The 16,851-nt window shown below is 33.4% G+C and overlaps 1 protein-coding gene across 1 annotated transcript; it reads right to left on the reverse strand.

The window, feature by feature from the left end:
- Nucleotides 1–971: 971 nt before the first annotated feature.
- LOC133792561 (uncharacterized) lies at nucleotides 972–5,017 on the reverse strand. The gene is made up of 7 exons (XM_062230469.1): nucleotides 5,001–5,017; nucleotides 4,595–4,729; nucleotides 4,299–4,511; nucleotides 1,489–1,529; nucleotides 1,279–1,379; nucleotides 1,108–1,176; nucleotides 972–980 (listed from the first exon to the last, which is right to left on the reverse strand). The coding sequence occupies exons 1-7, from the start codon at nucleotides 5,015–5,017 to the stop codon at nucleotides 972–974; spliced, it is 585 nt and encodes a 194-aa protein (XP_062086453.1).
- Nucleotides 5,018–16,851: the final 11,834 nt, after the last annotated feature.

A 16,851-nucleotide genomic window follows, 5' to 3' on the forward strand; every position in this document is an offset into this window, starting at 1 on the left:
AACAGAAAAAATTACAAGTGGTATCATTATCAAAGCCTACCAACCTGTTAAAATGAGCTTAATTTATAAGGTTTTAAGAATGGTCTATTTTTCCCAACCCAACAACCAAAAAAAAAATAGGGGGAGAAAAAAAAAAGATAGTGATGAACCCATATGAAAGAAATTTAAAAGAATAAATGACAAACACGAGATCACTTCACATTAGTATATGTAGAAAGCATAAGCTTAGATATGACCATGAACTATGACTTTAGATCATTAAGAAAACATGTAAACAAAACCAGAGAACTATATAAATGATATTAGAATGTCAAACTAGGAATGCATTGCAAGAGAAGGGAAACTTATAGATTACCCCTAACAATGTGACCAAGATACGAGCTCCACTGCATCCTAATGGGTGTCCCAATTATACAGCCCCACCATGTACGTTAAGGCTTTCATGCAGTTGTAAGTATAATAAATATTTTAAACCATTCATTCATAACAACTACGAACAAGTGCAACAAGAAAAAGAGCAAGAGAAACTGGTGCAATAATGAATAAAATATTCCTTAAAATATACTTCAAGCAACAGTATGTTTAAAAAATCAGATTTACAACTAAGAAAAAGATATTGTAAAGTGCTATACCAATAAGAAAATTAAGTTGCCCTCAATTCATATAGCAATACATGGTTCCGTGTATGCACCTCAAGGTAGTAAGATGTTTGAAAATCTGGGGAAAAAATGACAAGCACAAATATTCTTTAGTGTATAAGGTCATTTTTTGTATGTAAAAAATAAATAAACAAGAGAAAATGAAATCCCTTGAAATTCTATTTTTTTTTCTTTCCCCTTCTTAAAATACAATTTCCAAACAGAAATGTAAATAAAAGTGTTCAGATGTTAGTAAAGCTCCCTACGGATAGTTCATTTTCCAAAGCTCCCTATATATAGAAAATTTCCCTATATATATGAAAGCCTAAGAGCCTAATTAGTCTACAGATTTAATTCAAAGAAGAAAAATTCAAAATCGAAACTTTGAACCAAAAACTGAGATAAGTCTACAGATCAGTGCTCGAAGTATCATACAAAAATAAAACTGTAAAACCCACATAGCTCTTACCATTTTCTGAAAGTTTTTTTCCTGAAAGAGCCTCATTGTTTGATCCACAAAGTCCAATCTTTCAAATATCTGCAGCAGTAACAACAATGGCAGAGCATTAATCAATTAACAGCTCAATCACAGGACACTAATCGAACGGTTAAGCATAAATATTCATAGAAGAGATCTAACCTTCTCAGTAGATCCAAACTGTACTAGTCCTCGTGGTTCAACCGGTACTACCACAATGGTCTGCAAAGTTAGTTTGATTGTTAATAATTCTGAGTTGTGAGCTAGAATTGAACAACTTTGACAACATATGAGAAGAAACCATAAAATTTATAACACAAGTTTCTACCATACTAATCTCAATTAAAGTACTCAAAAAGAAAAAAATTGTACCTTTATTCCAGAGGAAAACTGATAGCAACCTCAGAATCATCCTGTAGAGTGAAAGAAAATTCACAAAATAAGCAAACATAACAAGAATTCTAACTTCAAAAAATTCAACATATGTATGTGATTTCAACTCTAAAAACTGAAAAAAAAAAAAAAAGAAAAAAAAAAAGAAATATCACCTCAAAATCACTTCCCAGAACCCAAATCATCCTGTAGAGTTAAAATACTCTGCTTGGCTGCTCGGAAAGATTGGGAAAACTTGAAAGAAATTCCCACAATTTGTGTCAGTTAGGATGCTTAAAATAGCAAAGCTTTTTTCAAACGAGTTCCATACAAGTGTATGGTCAATTAGATAAGCTCCCAATATTTTGCTAGCCAAAATAAACTAACAAAAAACCCTCCACACATTTTATAATTCCTTCACTTTCTAACCAAACACAAATCTTTATTGACAAATCATCCAAAAAAATGAAACCCAGAAAGAAGTACCAAATCTACGAGGTAAGAAACACAACAAGGAAAAAGGGCTTTTACTTCGGTTTTTACATAATAACCGAAGTAGAAAGTGAATATACGCTACCATCCTGGGCACTTTCTACTTCGATTTTTAGGTAAAACCGAAGTAAAAAGGCTACTTTCTACTTCGGTTTTTAGGTAAAACCGAAATAAAAGGTCTACTTTCTACTTCAGTTTTACCTAAGAAACGAAGTAAAAGGGGACATTCTACTTCGGTTCTTAGGTAAAACCGAAGTAGAAAGTAGACCTTTTACTTCGGTTTTACCTAAAAACCGAAGTAGAAAGTGCCCGCCTTTTTTATTTAATATATATTTCTGATTATTTTTAAATGGACGGTTTCTATTTTTATATATATATATATTGGCCTAATTTTATTTAATTGATATAATTAATTTTTTTTTTTGGCCTAATTATTTTTCAACGATTTAATTATATGATATTACAATTATATATATTTTTACAATTGAAATTGGTTAAGAATTTTTTTTGAATGAAAATATGATAACTTTTATTAATTAAAAATGTTGTACATAAGCATATAAAATACAAGTACTTAAGTAAGATAACTAGCCTTAACATTAATACATTTACAAAAGACTAAACTTACAACTAAACAATATAGGCTTACTGATAAATGTATGTCATCAATTTTCCTAACCATTCGTGTTGGATTGGCAAGAGGTCTGCAATCTCACAATATTACATCTTCCCACCAAACTGTAAAATTAATAAATATAAATTAATTTCATAGATTATCGATAGCAAATCAATTATAAAAAATGAACTTACTTTTTCTTTTAGGGTAGTCATTGCATTTGATGCCCGTACAAGATCTCTAATGTACTTCAAGACATAAAAACCACATTCATGACTTTGTGGTTGTCTTGGACATGTAACATTGAATATCTTTGTGAGATTGCCGAGTAATTCATTGGAGGAAGCCCTATAATATGCACTATTTAAAAAGAAAATTAACAAAAGTTATTAAAATGTAGTAACATGTAATATTTGTTGCATATTAAGAAATATTTTAAAAAATTTAAAACTTATCTCATTATCATTGAATCAATTTCTTCAGGACGTTTGTGTGATTTCAATGGATCTAAGAACACAATTTTTCCTTTTGGCATAGCAATCACCAACATCTAATGTTCCCTAAAATAAGAAGCGTATGTTAAGTAAAATAATTAAATTTTTAATATATGACTAATCAAATAAGAAAAGTTTACACTATTTCTTACCGTATGTTCCAAGGTATAAAGTAAAGTTGAGCAACTCTATCCATAGTCATCAACCAATTCGCCAAGTCAATGGTTGATCGCTCTACATCGTTAACATTATTAATGCTAAGACGTTCAATGTCATAATACTTGTAATAGACACGCTGATTTGGAAATAGGGACTCCCAAATGCATCTGCAAAATTTTCTTTAGTGTTAAATATTTTGAAAATTTTCGGCAGAGTTTCCCCTATAAATAGGACTTCCCAAACCTGTAAACATTCAATGTCTATGAAAATTTTCAACAGATCACAGAGCAGTACTCATAACTGATTCTAAATTCCTATCATTCCAAAGAATTAGTTTAAGGGATACCTTAATCCGAATATCATTGCTGAGCCTCCAATCATATGCAAGGTAGCAACTTGTTCCACATCCTCTGAAGTTAGGAAGATTGACTCGCGATTCATGAATGATGGGTCCATTGGAATGGAGACGACTGAGTTTATTCCCTTAACTCTGCAAAATTCTCTCACCATAAACTGAAGGCTAACATGGATGCGATTCATGATGTGATCGGCAAATGGTTGGCCTTCGGTCAGAGTATTTTTTGGATTGACGTGAGACCCAGCTGATGACAAATGCGGGCTAGTCAAAGAATTACGGTTCGTCTTATCCTTGGATGAAATTTTTGACATAGGAGGTTTCTTTTTTAGAGGACCCTATGCAACATTAAGTAAAAATAATATTAAAATAATGGACAAACAAATATTTTAATAGGTAACAAATTAAAGAATTCGTTTATACCTGGTCAGTCATAATTAAATCTTTTGGCCAAGGAAGGAATGCGTCATAAGTATCTCGAACATAGTGTATCTCCCCAACAGAACATGGGATTTCAGCATCCTCTTGTAACATTTTGGTGACTCGCACCCTCCCGTATTCGTCTGTCAGTTGAACACCATGAATAGTCAGTGGACCCACCCTATCAATGATAACACCCTCTGCCACCACATTATGAATATTATCCGAACAAAGTAACACATCCTGCATGTACGGTGTGTCATCCTGCATGTACGGTGTGTGGTATTCTTCGTCGCTCTGCTCGTCATCATTGTCGTGTTCATCCATATCATCTATCCCACCTGCTTGTTTAGCTTTTTCCTCCTCTAAATCTTTAAGTTCTGCTCTGAGCCTCGCAATTTCTGCATCTTTCTTACTAACAACATCAGCCATTTCTGTTGCTATTTTTGGTTTTCTTCCAAAGACGGACGAAATCTTCGCAAACGACCTACAATAATCAACCAAATTTATTTTAAAACTAAAATATTATAGAATTAAGTTAAATGCAACAAATAAAAAATAATATCATACCCAAGTGCTCTAACACGCCTTGGGTGCTCAGGTGTCCCTAAAGCTTGCGTTAATATGTCATTCCGACCCTTTGCAATGATTTCTCCACTACTAACTTTTTCTTTCAGCTCATTCTGTGGAACAAACCAGTGGGCACTTATATTAATGACTTATAAGAACTTTATCATTCCTAAATTACTTTAAAATACTTGCTTGAAACCACTTACAATTCTTGCTTCAATTTGTTTGTCAAATCTGTGACAAGAACCTTCTTCTTTTCTCGTGCTCTTATCCAAATTTGGTACCGTTCTACATCTGCCACACCTAGGTCAGTTTTCTACAACATACAACAATTAATTAAAGTTAGTGAGTGCAATATTCTTCATAACAGGTTGATAATTATAAAATAGTGATGCGAATTACTTACCAGGTCCTCTCTAACATTGGCAAGCCCTCCACGAGATGTACGATGCCTCGAAGTATATTTGAGAGCTCTTTCACGTTGTGCTTCCCTCAAAGCCTACATTAAATAGGTAACAATAAGTTTTTAAGCAATTATTAGTATTTCAAAACTAATAAATCATATACATAATAGATATACATAATAGTACCATAAACTCAGGAGATAAACGATGGCTAACAAATGTCCTCCAATCTTTTAGGTCAAGTTCTGGATATTTCTTAGGAAGGATTTGGAGTTCATCTATCACACCGTCTTCTGCCAAAGGGTAGATGTAGTCACTAGTGATGTTGGTCTTAAAATCTCTCATCATTCTTCCCGCACTTTTCATTAATTCTAGTTTCCAATTTTTTGGAATGTTAAAGGCACCCTGAAATAGAAAGAAAATGATTAATGAAATGCAAAGTAATTCATGAAAATGATCAATATATTAAAGTAATTAAAATATTTTCTTACATATACATCCTCCCATATTCTATTCTTCAATTCTTGTGGGACTTGTCTCCAATCCTTATAATTGAGAGAGACCGTTCTCCTAGTTTTAACTCCAAGGTACGATTGCATCTCACTATATGCTTTCCCTATAGGTTGACCTTTATCATTAAACTGAATATTTCTCTTTATTCCCTTAGCTTTTTGATTATTGATATTGTTCTTCTTTGTTGGGCCTCGCCTATTTGGTGTGTTCTCCCCTTCAGAAATTGTCATCTACACATAAACAAGAATTAACGTTACAATTATGACATAAATAAATACATATTTAACATAAAAATGAATACATTACTCACTGGACACATTTTCTTTTCTTTTTTCTTTTCTTGTTTGATCCACAATCTACCCATATTTCTTCTCTAATATCATTTCTAATGTATTCCCCATCATCATCATCTTCATGGAAATCATGGATTTTCTCAACTTGCTCATGTATTGGTTGTCCAACAATAAAATTGTCATGAAACAAATCATCGTTTTCTTCGTCATTTTCATCTTCTATAAACTGCCTTTCCGGGGTTCGTAAAACAACTGACCATTTATCATCAGCAGGATCAGTTATGTAAAACACTTGTTTTGCTTGGGTAGCCATGATGAAAGGATCATTCTTGTGACCTTTCTTACTTAAATCAACCAAAGTGAATCCAAGTTCATCAATTCTAATCCCAACATTGTTGTCCACCCAAGAACACTTGAGCAGAGGAATTTGAAATAAGGAATAATCAAGCTCCCATATTTCTTCAACAACCCCATAATATGCCATAGTACCAGCAATTGGATTATTTTCTTTTGCACTAGCGAAATGCACTGCTTCTGCCACAATACTTACTCCACTATTTTGAACCATTCGAGCATCATCTCGTGACTTTGTGTGAAATCTTTTTCCTCCAACAATGTAAGCATGGTGCTTTATTACATGAACACTTGGTCCAAATGATATGCGTTTTAACTCTGTCGACACTCCATGGTTTTCTTCTCCCAACCTTGCTAGAATAATATTTTTCAACCATCGACTAAATGTTTTATTATGCTCATCTATAATCCATTTCTGTTTATTTTTAACCTTGTTGGGAATCATTGATTGTAATAACTCCATGTGCTCACTACAATACAAAGTACAACATATTAAAATTTCAATTATACATAAAAATGAACATAATGTTTATTAAATCTATAACTTACGTTATATATGGTTGAACTTCAGGATTGTTTTCCAACACAACTAAATGAGCTTGATCTAATTCTGCACGAGATATGGTCACTACTGTTCCTTTCCCTCGTAATCCTCTATCAACTCCATCCGAGTTATTCCGTGGTTTTCTAATTCCGATTGTGTCGATTCCAACCATGTACTCTGAACAAAATTCCACAGCTTCTTCTGCTAAATAACACTCAACCATACAAGCTTCAGGGCGATGGTGATTACGTACATATCCTTTCAACACCTTCATATTCCTTTCAAATGGATACATCCATCTCGCCCAAACTGGCCCACACAACTTGGCTTCTCTTACTAAATGGACCATCAAATGTATCATGATGTCAAAAAATGATGGTTGAAAATATTTTTCAAGCTTGCATAATGTTTCAACTATTTCATCATGCAATGCATTCAACTTCTTCATTTCCAATTCTTTTCCGCATAGTTGATTAAAGAAGATGCACACACTTGTCACACTATCTCTAACTCTTTTTGGTAAAACTGACCGAATGGCAATTGGAAGTAATTGTTGCATTAATATATGACAATCATGTGATTTCATTCCAATTAACTTCAAATCTTCCATAGACACTAAGTTTCGAACATTCGATGAGAAACCATCAGGCACTTTCATCCCTGCCAATGATTGACATACGGCTTGCTTCTCTTCTTTAGACAATGTAAAACAAGCAGGAGGCAAATATGTGCGAGCCCCTTTTTCTTCAGGTGCCAAGCGGTGTCTAATACCCATTTCAACAAGATCTATACGACTAGACAAACCATCTTTGGTTTTACCTGGGATATCAAGTAATGTACCGATTATACTTTCACATACATTAATTTCTATGTGCATGACATCCAAGCAATGTCTAACAAGTAAATCTTTCCAGTAAGGAAGTTGAAAGAAAATTGATTTTCTTTGAAAACATCCATTGACTTTTTTGTTTTTATTCTTCTTCCCATACCTAAAGTCAACTTTTTCTACTTCCTTAAGAATTTGCTCACCTGACAATGGCAAAGGAGCAATGTTTCATTCCACAGTACCGTCAAATGTTTTGTTTTATTTCTGTCAGGATGACTTAAATGAAAATATCGTCTATGACCCATATAACACATTTTGCGTCCATTTGACAAGCGACGGGCCCTTGTGTTGGTGCAACAAATTGGACAAGCTTGGTAACCTTTTGTGCTTAAACCTGATAGGTTACCATATGCTGGAAAATCATTAACAGTCCATAACAAAACCACTTTCAAATTAAACACTTCTTTTTTAAAACCATCATATGCCTCAACACCATTTTCATACAACTCTTTCAAATCATCAATTAATGGTGCCAAGTAAACATCGATATCATGTCCTGGTTGTTTTGGGCCTGAAATCATTAATGAAAGCATCATGAACTTGCTTTTCATCACCAACCAAGGAGGAAGATTGTACATAACCAGGAAGACAGGCCATGAACTATGCCTACTACTAAGAGATCTATGCGAGTTTACTCCATCAGCAGCTAAACCAAGACGAAGATGTCTTGATTCATTTTTGAATTCTGGATTGATATAATCTACCTTCTTCTAGGCCTGTGAATCTGCAGGATGCTGGAGTTTACCATCTTTCACTCGTCCAGTCTCGTGCCATATTAAGTTCTTAGAGTGTTCTGCACTTCGATATAACTACTTCAGCCACGAAATCAAAGGTAAGTACCATAGCACTTTCTGAGGAATAAGTTTCCTAATCTCCTTACTTTTGTTAGGTTTGTACCGTGATAAACCACATTCTGGGCAAGCGTCCATGTCTACATACTCCTTACAATATAAAATACAATCATTCGGACATGCATGAATCTTCTCATACTTCAACCTTATCAAACTTAATGTTTTCTTTACTTCATATGTAGACTTCGGAAAACAATTTTCTAGTGGCAAAATCTCCTTGAAAGCAGCTAAAAATTGACTGAAACACTTATCACTAACTCCATTTTCTGCTTTTATGTTATAAAATTTAAACATTGTGGGCAATCTTAGTTTATTGCAACCACTGAACAATTGTCTGTCTGCATCTCTAACCATACTATCAAATTTTTCTGGATTATGAAAAAACTCTTCTTGTGCTTCATCAAGCAATTCTATAGGATGATCATCAAAATCATTACTCTCAAAATCATCTACACCTCGCCTACCTAATGGATATGGGTCATCATTTAATAATTCTCCATGCCAATACCATTTACTATAACTCATATCAAATCCCCGACAAAATACATGATCCTTTATCATGGTAATATTCCCCTTTACTCCATTACCACAATCGATACAAGGACAACGAATTTTTTGTGGATCACTACAATTCTTTAGGCAAAACTCTAAAAATTTGTTGAATCCATCTTGAAATTGTGATGTTTCTCTCCTCTCAAGCATCCATGATTTATCCATACTAATAACAATATTCAATTCCTAATAAGTTAGAAAAAAACTTATATTAGGTTCTAGTCTTATAATTTTTTTTAAAAAGTCGACAGAGTATCCTCTGTTTCTGTAGCATACCGTAATTTCATAATTACCTATAAAATCAATACAAACAAACACAATAATCAAGCATATATGAATCCATCATTATTAGGTTCTAGTCTTATAAATTTTTTTAAAAATTCGGCAGAGTATCCTCTGTTTCTATAGCATACCGTAATTTCAAAATTACCTATAAAACCATTTAAAACAACACAATAATCAAGCATAGATGAATCTATCATTATTAGGTTCTAGTCTTATAAATTTTTTTAAAAATTCGCTAGAGTATCCTCTATTTCTATAGCATACCGCAATTTCAAAATTTTCTATAACAACAACACAAACAAACAAAATAATCAAGCATAAATCAATCCATCCTTATATCACCACAGCACGTAAAATTTCCCAGAGCCTACTTCACTAATTTTCAAACATAACTTTCACTAAATCTAATATGCATGATTACATTAGTCTTATCTTTATACATAAATCTTGTAGTATTATAAATAAAAAAAAATAACTAACCTTCAATATTAATCTTCAATGCACCCGAAATGAACAACAAAGTTCACCACTCAATCAACGACCCTACTAAAACATTACATAATTAGTAAACTACATAATTAATTATCAAACCAATAAATAAAAAAAAATCAAACTAGTTAATGAAACTAATGAACAACACTTTGATCATCTTCAAGCTATTTATTTTTTTTCAAATATTTAAAAAACTAATTTATCTATTGTCAAAATTTCTAAAATTAACTAATATACATATATATATTTATAATAAACCTAATTTTTATCACATTATTTAAACTAACAAAATAAACAAATAATTATAAAAATTAATAAAATATTAATTATATTAATTTTAAATTCAGAATAATAAAAAAAACATAGAAAAATAAAAAATTATCATCAAAACCACATTTTAGTAATCTATACCTGTTTTGAAGCTCAAAATCCCCTTGTAATGAGAAAAATCCGGTCAAAATCTGGCAAGAAACACCACTTTCAAATGGAGAAAATACCCATGACCAAATGCTTTTTTTTTCTCTAAAAAAAAAAAAAAAAAAGATTTTTGGACTATATTTCGGTTTATAGAGTAGAAATGTTGCAAGAAATAAAGAAAAACCAAAAAAAAAAGGTTTGGAGAATGAAAATGGGTGTTGGCTCACGGTGGTTAATGGAGGTTTTGGGGGTTTTTCTTGCACAGAGGGAGAGGAGGGTTTGAGAAAGATGACCGTTCGGGTCTAGGGAAGGGGTTATAAAGCCCTTTTACTTCGGTTTTTAGGTAAAAACCGAAGTAGAAAGTGGACTTTCCACTTCGGTTTTTACCTAAAAACCGAAGTTAAATTTCCATAAGTGGAAGGCCTTGTGTACTTTTAACTTCAGTTTTTAGGTAAAAACCGAAGTGGAAGGTGCACTTTCTACTTCGGTTTTTACCTAAAAACCGAAGTTAAAAGTGCACAAGGGCAGCGTTTGGCTTGGCCATTTTTTTGCATTTTTACTATCTCTAAACATAATATAAGGGCTTGTGCAACCAAACACGACCCTCTCCATTATGAATTTTTCACTTCGTTTTTAAAAAAAATTGAAGTAGTATGTAATTTTTTTCAGAGCGCCAATTTCAAAAGCGAAGTAAAAGAGTTTGAAAAGGTTTTTACTTCACTTTTTTTGTATGCTCACTATAAAAACCGAAGTAAAAACCTATATTTCTAGTAGTGAAATCTCTGCCCACCATGCTTTCCAACACCGAAGATTTACCAGAACTCTATTTACCAATTTCAAAAACAAAGCGAAAAAGATTTAATATCCCAGAAACTGAAGAGAAAATAAAATGAAAACCATTATAAACAAATGAAGAGGAAAAGAAGAAAAACCTAGCCTTTGAAGGTCTCGGGTCTCAGAAATGTTGAAGGAATTGAATGAAAGGAATTTTCAAGTCTCTCGGGTGACTCACCTTTGGTTTTCGTCTCGGTAGGTGTATTATTCTACATTTTCCAAAAAGAACATTCATTCATTTCTTTCTTCCCCGTCGGCCATGAAAAATCCAGACCCAGAAAGGAGAAGGGCCGGTGGTGGACATTTGGGAAAGTCGGGCCGATCGGGTGTCTTCATTCAAGCGACGATACAGAAGAAGAACGAAACGAAGTGAGAGGCCGGGGGGCAGGGAAAAGAGTCAAGTCGATCAGGCTCGACGACTGGGAGAAGCAAAACGAAATTAGGATTTGGCCGAAGGGTCTCTCGGGTCTCACAAATTTTTTGGTCTCGGGAATAAAAAAAAGGCTAAGGGGCGGGTCTCACAAATTTTCAGTTCTCAGTAATGAAAAAAAAAAGGCTAAGTGGTGGGATGGTGTATATTACCGCCCTTTTATCATGCCCAATATAATACTCTAGAATAACACTTTTTTATTAGTATTATATTCATGTGTTATGGAAATGGGTATTCGGTGTAGTGATATATTTTCGTATGCATTTTCATATTTGTATGTTTAATGTGTTTGTTTTAATTTCAAGACTTTTCAATCAATAAATGACTTTTCTCAACAATGTTTGTTTTTCAATAGTTTTAACTTCATCACCGAAATTATTAATGTTACGTAATTGACCTCCAACTATAATTGAATTTAAGTTAATAATTAATTAAACTACAAAGATATGTCTGCTACTATTACTAGTTCTTATGGCGGTGATGGAGCGGATCCTCCTCCTCCTCCGGATCCCACACGAGTTCCTACTTCATGTGATACAGGTCATATACTATAATTAGTCTATATTTTATCAATAAATGACAAATTGTTATTATTTTATTTTATTTAATAGTATTGTTTAATTAACATATGCAGTGGATGTCACAAAAAGAAGAGGTCAGTCTCGATCCAAAAATTTGCAGCAGCTCGTCAATGACAATAATGGTCTGTTGGCTCTACAATTTGATTTGAAGGAGGGAACCTACAAAGCAGTTGCTGATTTTGGGACATTGTTCACGAGACTTATTGGTAACTTTATTATGCACCATGTCTCGTTATATTATGACTTATGGCAAAGTGTTCCGGATGTGCACAAGATTGGATTGATGCAAAAGCTTGAGGTAAATTTATCTACTTTTTCACATGTAATGTTTTTTTTTATAATTTAAAAAATCTCACCATTTTTTTGAAGGAATTTTTCATTCTTCCCCGAGCTCTCCCTGAGTGGGGACTGATAGAGACTGAGATTGAGTGAGAGTTTCATCTTCACTACAAAGATAGAAAAGGTCACAAGAAAAGACACTTCGATGAACATGGAGGGTATGATGAATTCGAGACAGCTAGAAAGAATCCACCAGAGGACATGGACAAAGAGAGTTGGCAGAAATTGGTTGACCTTTGCACCACTCTACATTTCATGGCTTGCTCAAAGGAAAATGCTACCAATAGAGCAAAACAGAAGTATCCATGTCTCCATGCATCGAATTCTTATGCTTCTGCTTGATTTAAGAAGGAAAATAAAAATATATAGATAATTTCAAATATTTTAAGTTATCTTAATAATAATTTCAATATTTAACTGAGATTTTGTTAAATTTTTTTTTTAAAGATGAATCTTCAGACTAAGGAATTGCCCAACATTATCGATACGTTCCATGACATGAATAATCATCCAACACGTGGATGGGTGAACATGAATGCTAATGATGCATATGTATGTACACTACAAAAAAGGGGACTTTTGCCAGTGCAAATTTGCGCCGGCAAAACACATGGAGTTTTTGCCGACGCAATTTTGCGCCGGCAAAGATTCGCGTCGTATCTCCGTCGCTAATTTCACTTTTTCCGATGCAAATATAATGCGCCGGCAATGGCCTTTTTTGGCGACGAAAAAATACGCCGGTAAAAATATGGATACGCTGGTAAAAAAATCTGTCATGATATTATGGAAAACACTTTTAGCGGCGCAATAATGCACCGGCAATAGTTTACTTTTTTAGTGGCGCATTTTTGCGCCGGTAAAGGTGTATATGTGAAGTTAATATTGAAACTTTTTGCTGACGTAATTTTGCGCTGGTAAAAATATTTTTGAAATAATAATTTTGATTAAATTACTAATATTATTTTCAATATATTAATATTAATTAATAATTTTCAATTTTAATATATTAATAATTATTTAATTTTTTAGTAATATTATTTAATTAGAAATAAAATTAAAATTAAAATTTTATAAATAAATAAAAAATTACAACTATTAATATTTATTGTCTCCACCAAACATGAAAATATAAAAGTAATTTAGTAAAATAAATGTCTCATAAATTAAATTTTGAATAAATAGAAAAAAAGTTCTACAAATGAGTACTGCCCGCCTCATCATTCCCGCCCCCGTCAGCATCATCGTCCTCGTTCGAATCCTGGTCTGGTAAGTCAACAGTAAAACGAGGAGCCAATTCACCAACCTGCTTCAACAAAGCACTGAGCAGGAGATCTTGACGCCGTTGACGACTCTCAAGTTTAGTCGTATGCTTCTTTAGGATCTGATTTTCTAGCATAATGTCCTGATTTTGCTGCAAAATGGTGTCCACTTCAGGTGGCAATTGCCCAGACATTTGAGAAGTTGACGAAGATGCTGCCCTCTTTGTGCCAATTGCCTTCAACCTAGGCAACCCCCCAAACCCTTTCTTATAATGCGAGCAGGGTCCAAGGACATCCGTGACAATATCCATATCAGGTGGGAAATGACCGTCGATGTTATCGCCGACACAAGAAGCGGCAGATGATGCAGGGGTCGTACTCTACGATGCTCGACGTTCGGTCATCTCATTCTGCACAATAAAAAGCACGTATTTCGAATTCCAATATAACATTATTTGAAAACCTAACTTATAAATTTTTAATATAACAACATATAAAATATAACTTTATTATCTATCTGCCAACATCCTATCATTAATGACTGCAGACCAGTGATTGAAAAAGAATGTAATTAATTTTGTTCCCGTATCAGGGAGCAAGTGGGCTAAAGTAAATTTGGTCATGAAAATCCATTTCTGAATGAAAATCATGAAGATATTATTGATATATACGGTAGGTGCAGTTAATTCCATTAATGGGGAATTTACGTCTCCAAACATATACATCAACTACATTTGCAAGTTTTTCAATCAGAAATGGATTTTCATGACCAAATTTACTTTAGCCCGCAAGCTCCCTGATACGGGGACAACATTAGTTACATTCTTTTTTTATCTTAGTCCACAATCATTAATCATAAAAATATGGGCACATAGATTATAAAGATTTCATAGTTAAAAATTTAATTAATAATTAATAAATAATTACTAATTGACAACAACCAATTAATAATTAATATTTATTAATTATTTACTAAACTTTTTTAAAGTTAAATGATCATAAATTAGTTAAGGTTATGCAACTTACATGTTTTGTCGCCGCTGAATCACTAATCCACTTATCCTTCTTCTTGTGGAGGTGCTCGAATGTGTCGATCATGCTCGGGAGCTGGCCAGTAGATGGGTCCATCTAAAATAGCTAATTATTTAAACATTGTGACATTTATAATATTTTCGTAAATGTAAGGATATAAGTTATTATAATTTACGTGATCATAAACATGGGCAACGATGGATTTGGAACCGTGTCCTCCTGGTATGGTCATTTTAGCTCGAGCTTCTTTATTTTTCTTCGATATACGCTTCAAAAAGAAAACAGTAATCATTAATCTAAATTGTAATTTTATAATTAAAAATGAATGTAAAATCTACGGCATACCTGGTGAGAATCAGAAGCCCAAAAATCACACAGAATTGCCCAATCAGAAGAAGTAATCGACACAAAAGGTTTTGACTTCGCTCTCTCATTGTCCACCTCTCCTCCAACATCTACCCAGTGTTTCTTCATCGTGTGGCGCCAATCAGTCAGATGTTTTTGCATTTGTCTTACCATGGCATCATTGATTATTGGATTGTCTTCTGGATAAATGAATTTTGCCTAAAATCACAATTAAAATTGGAATTTGTTAAAATATTATGAAGATAGACAAAATATTTAATAATGAGTTATTAAAGGATTAAAGAATGCTTACAGATAGTCTCTTTCGAATAACTTCGATATCAACTGGTTTTACTTATTCCTAAGCTAGTGTAGTTGGGGGTACGGTGCTACGCAAATAACGAGCCATGGAATTGTTGAACCACTTGCAGTACTTTTGAATAGCTTTTCCAGTTTCTTTATCAAACTCTACTTTCAAATGACTAACTTTTTTGATGGCCAGCTCCTTCTCGATATTGGCACCGTAATAAGCTCCCCTGCCTCTCTTGGAGCCACCACCTGTGTCATTACTTGTTTCGGCCATTCTACATTAAAATATTCATTAATTAACTAATTCAAATTATGTATGTCTGTTGTTTTTTGTTATAAAATTAACATTTATTCATTATGGTATTTCCAAACCTACCTTATTCCGACATAGTGGATCCCTTGGCGATAGTAAGGAGTCATGTACTTCTCCTCATTTTTTTTAAGATGTTTCTCAAACATCTTGAAAAAATGAGGAGCAGTACATGAATACATTGGCTATCCCCAAGGCATCCACTAGGTGCATCACTATTGTTTTTTGTTATTAAATTAACATTTTATTACTTATTGTCTTTCCCAACCTACCCTATTCCGACCTAGTGGATCCCTTGGAGATAGTAAGCAGACATGTGCGACTACCCATTTTTTCAACATATTTCATCAAATATATTGAAAAAATGAGTACCAGTACATGAATACATTGACTATCCCCAAAGCATCCACTAGGTGCGTGTGTACCATTGTTTTTTGTTATTGAATTAACATTTTATTACTCATTGTCTTTCCCAACCTACCCTATTTCGACCTAATAGATCCCTTGGAGATAGTAAGCAGACATGTGCGACTACCCATTTTTTCAACATATTTCATCAAATATATTGAAAAAATGAGTACCAGTACATGAATACATTGACTATCCCCAAAGCATCCAATAGGTGCGTGTGTACCTATATCTGATACTATCATTAATTAATGATAATAAATAAAGTTTTCATTGAATTAAATAAAAAGTTACATACACTTGTTTAAATTACATATCACTGTCCTCATCATCAATAACTACAACATCATTACGAACATCACTATCACTATCACTATCAACTAGAACATTATCGTCATCCTCATCGTCTCCATACTCGGCCAACGTGTCGTCTTCAAATTCAACTTCATCATCGACAACAAATTCATCTGAACCTTCGCCAATCAAATCATCAACGTTGTGCACTTCAGTGGCATTGACATCAACCCAATCATACTGAAGATTATAAAAAATTGGAAGTTCTACCCACAACTGAAATGAAGAAGAATTAACTTCTTGCAATATTGGTATATCATTTGTGGTCTCAGTATCATCAACATCGGAATTTGAGAAATCCCAGACATTCCTTGGAATGTATTCATTAACGAGCCTCTAATCATCCCCATTTTTCACATCTCGAAGATAATACACCAACTTCGCTTGAGATGCGAGAACGAAAGGATCATCTTTATAACATTCTTCTTTCACATATACGCTCGTAAAATTGGATTCCACTTTAAT

Source organism: Humulus lupulus, chromosome 7 (genome assembly GCF_963169125.1).
Source record: "Humulus lupulus chromosome 7, drHumLupu1.1, whole genome shotgun sequence".
Lineage (NCBI taxonomy): Eukaryota > Viridiplantae > Streptophyta > Magnoliopsida > Rosales > Cannabaceae > Humulus > Humulus lupulus.

Excerpts from the sequence above, each read along its gene's own strand:
- LOC133792561 (XM_062230469.1), bottom strand. Across the intron at positions 4,512-4,594 it reads AGGCGTGTTAGAGCACTTGG|GTCGTTTGCGAAGATTTCGT; the intron begins GTATGATATTAT and ends TGATTATTGTAG. Across the intron at positions 1,530-4,298 it reads GACGAAGAATACCACACACC|GATGATTCTGAGGTTGCTAT; the intron begins GTACATGCAGGA and ends TTCACTCTACAG.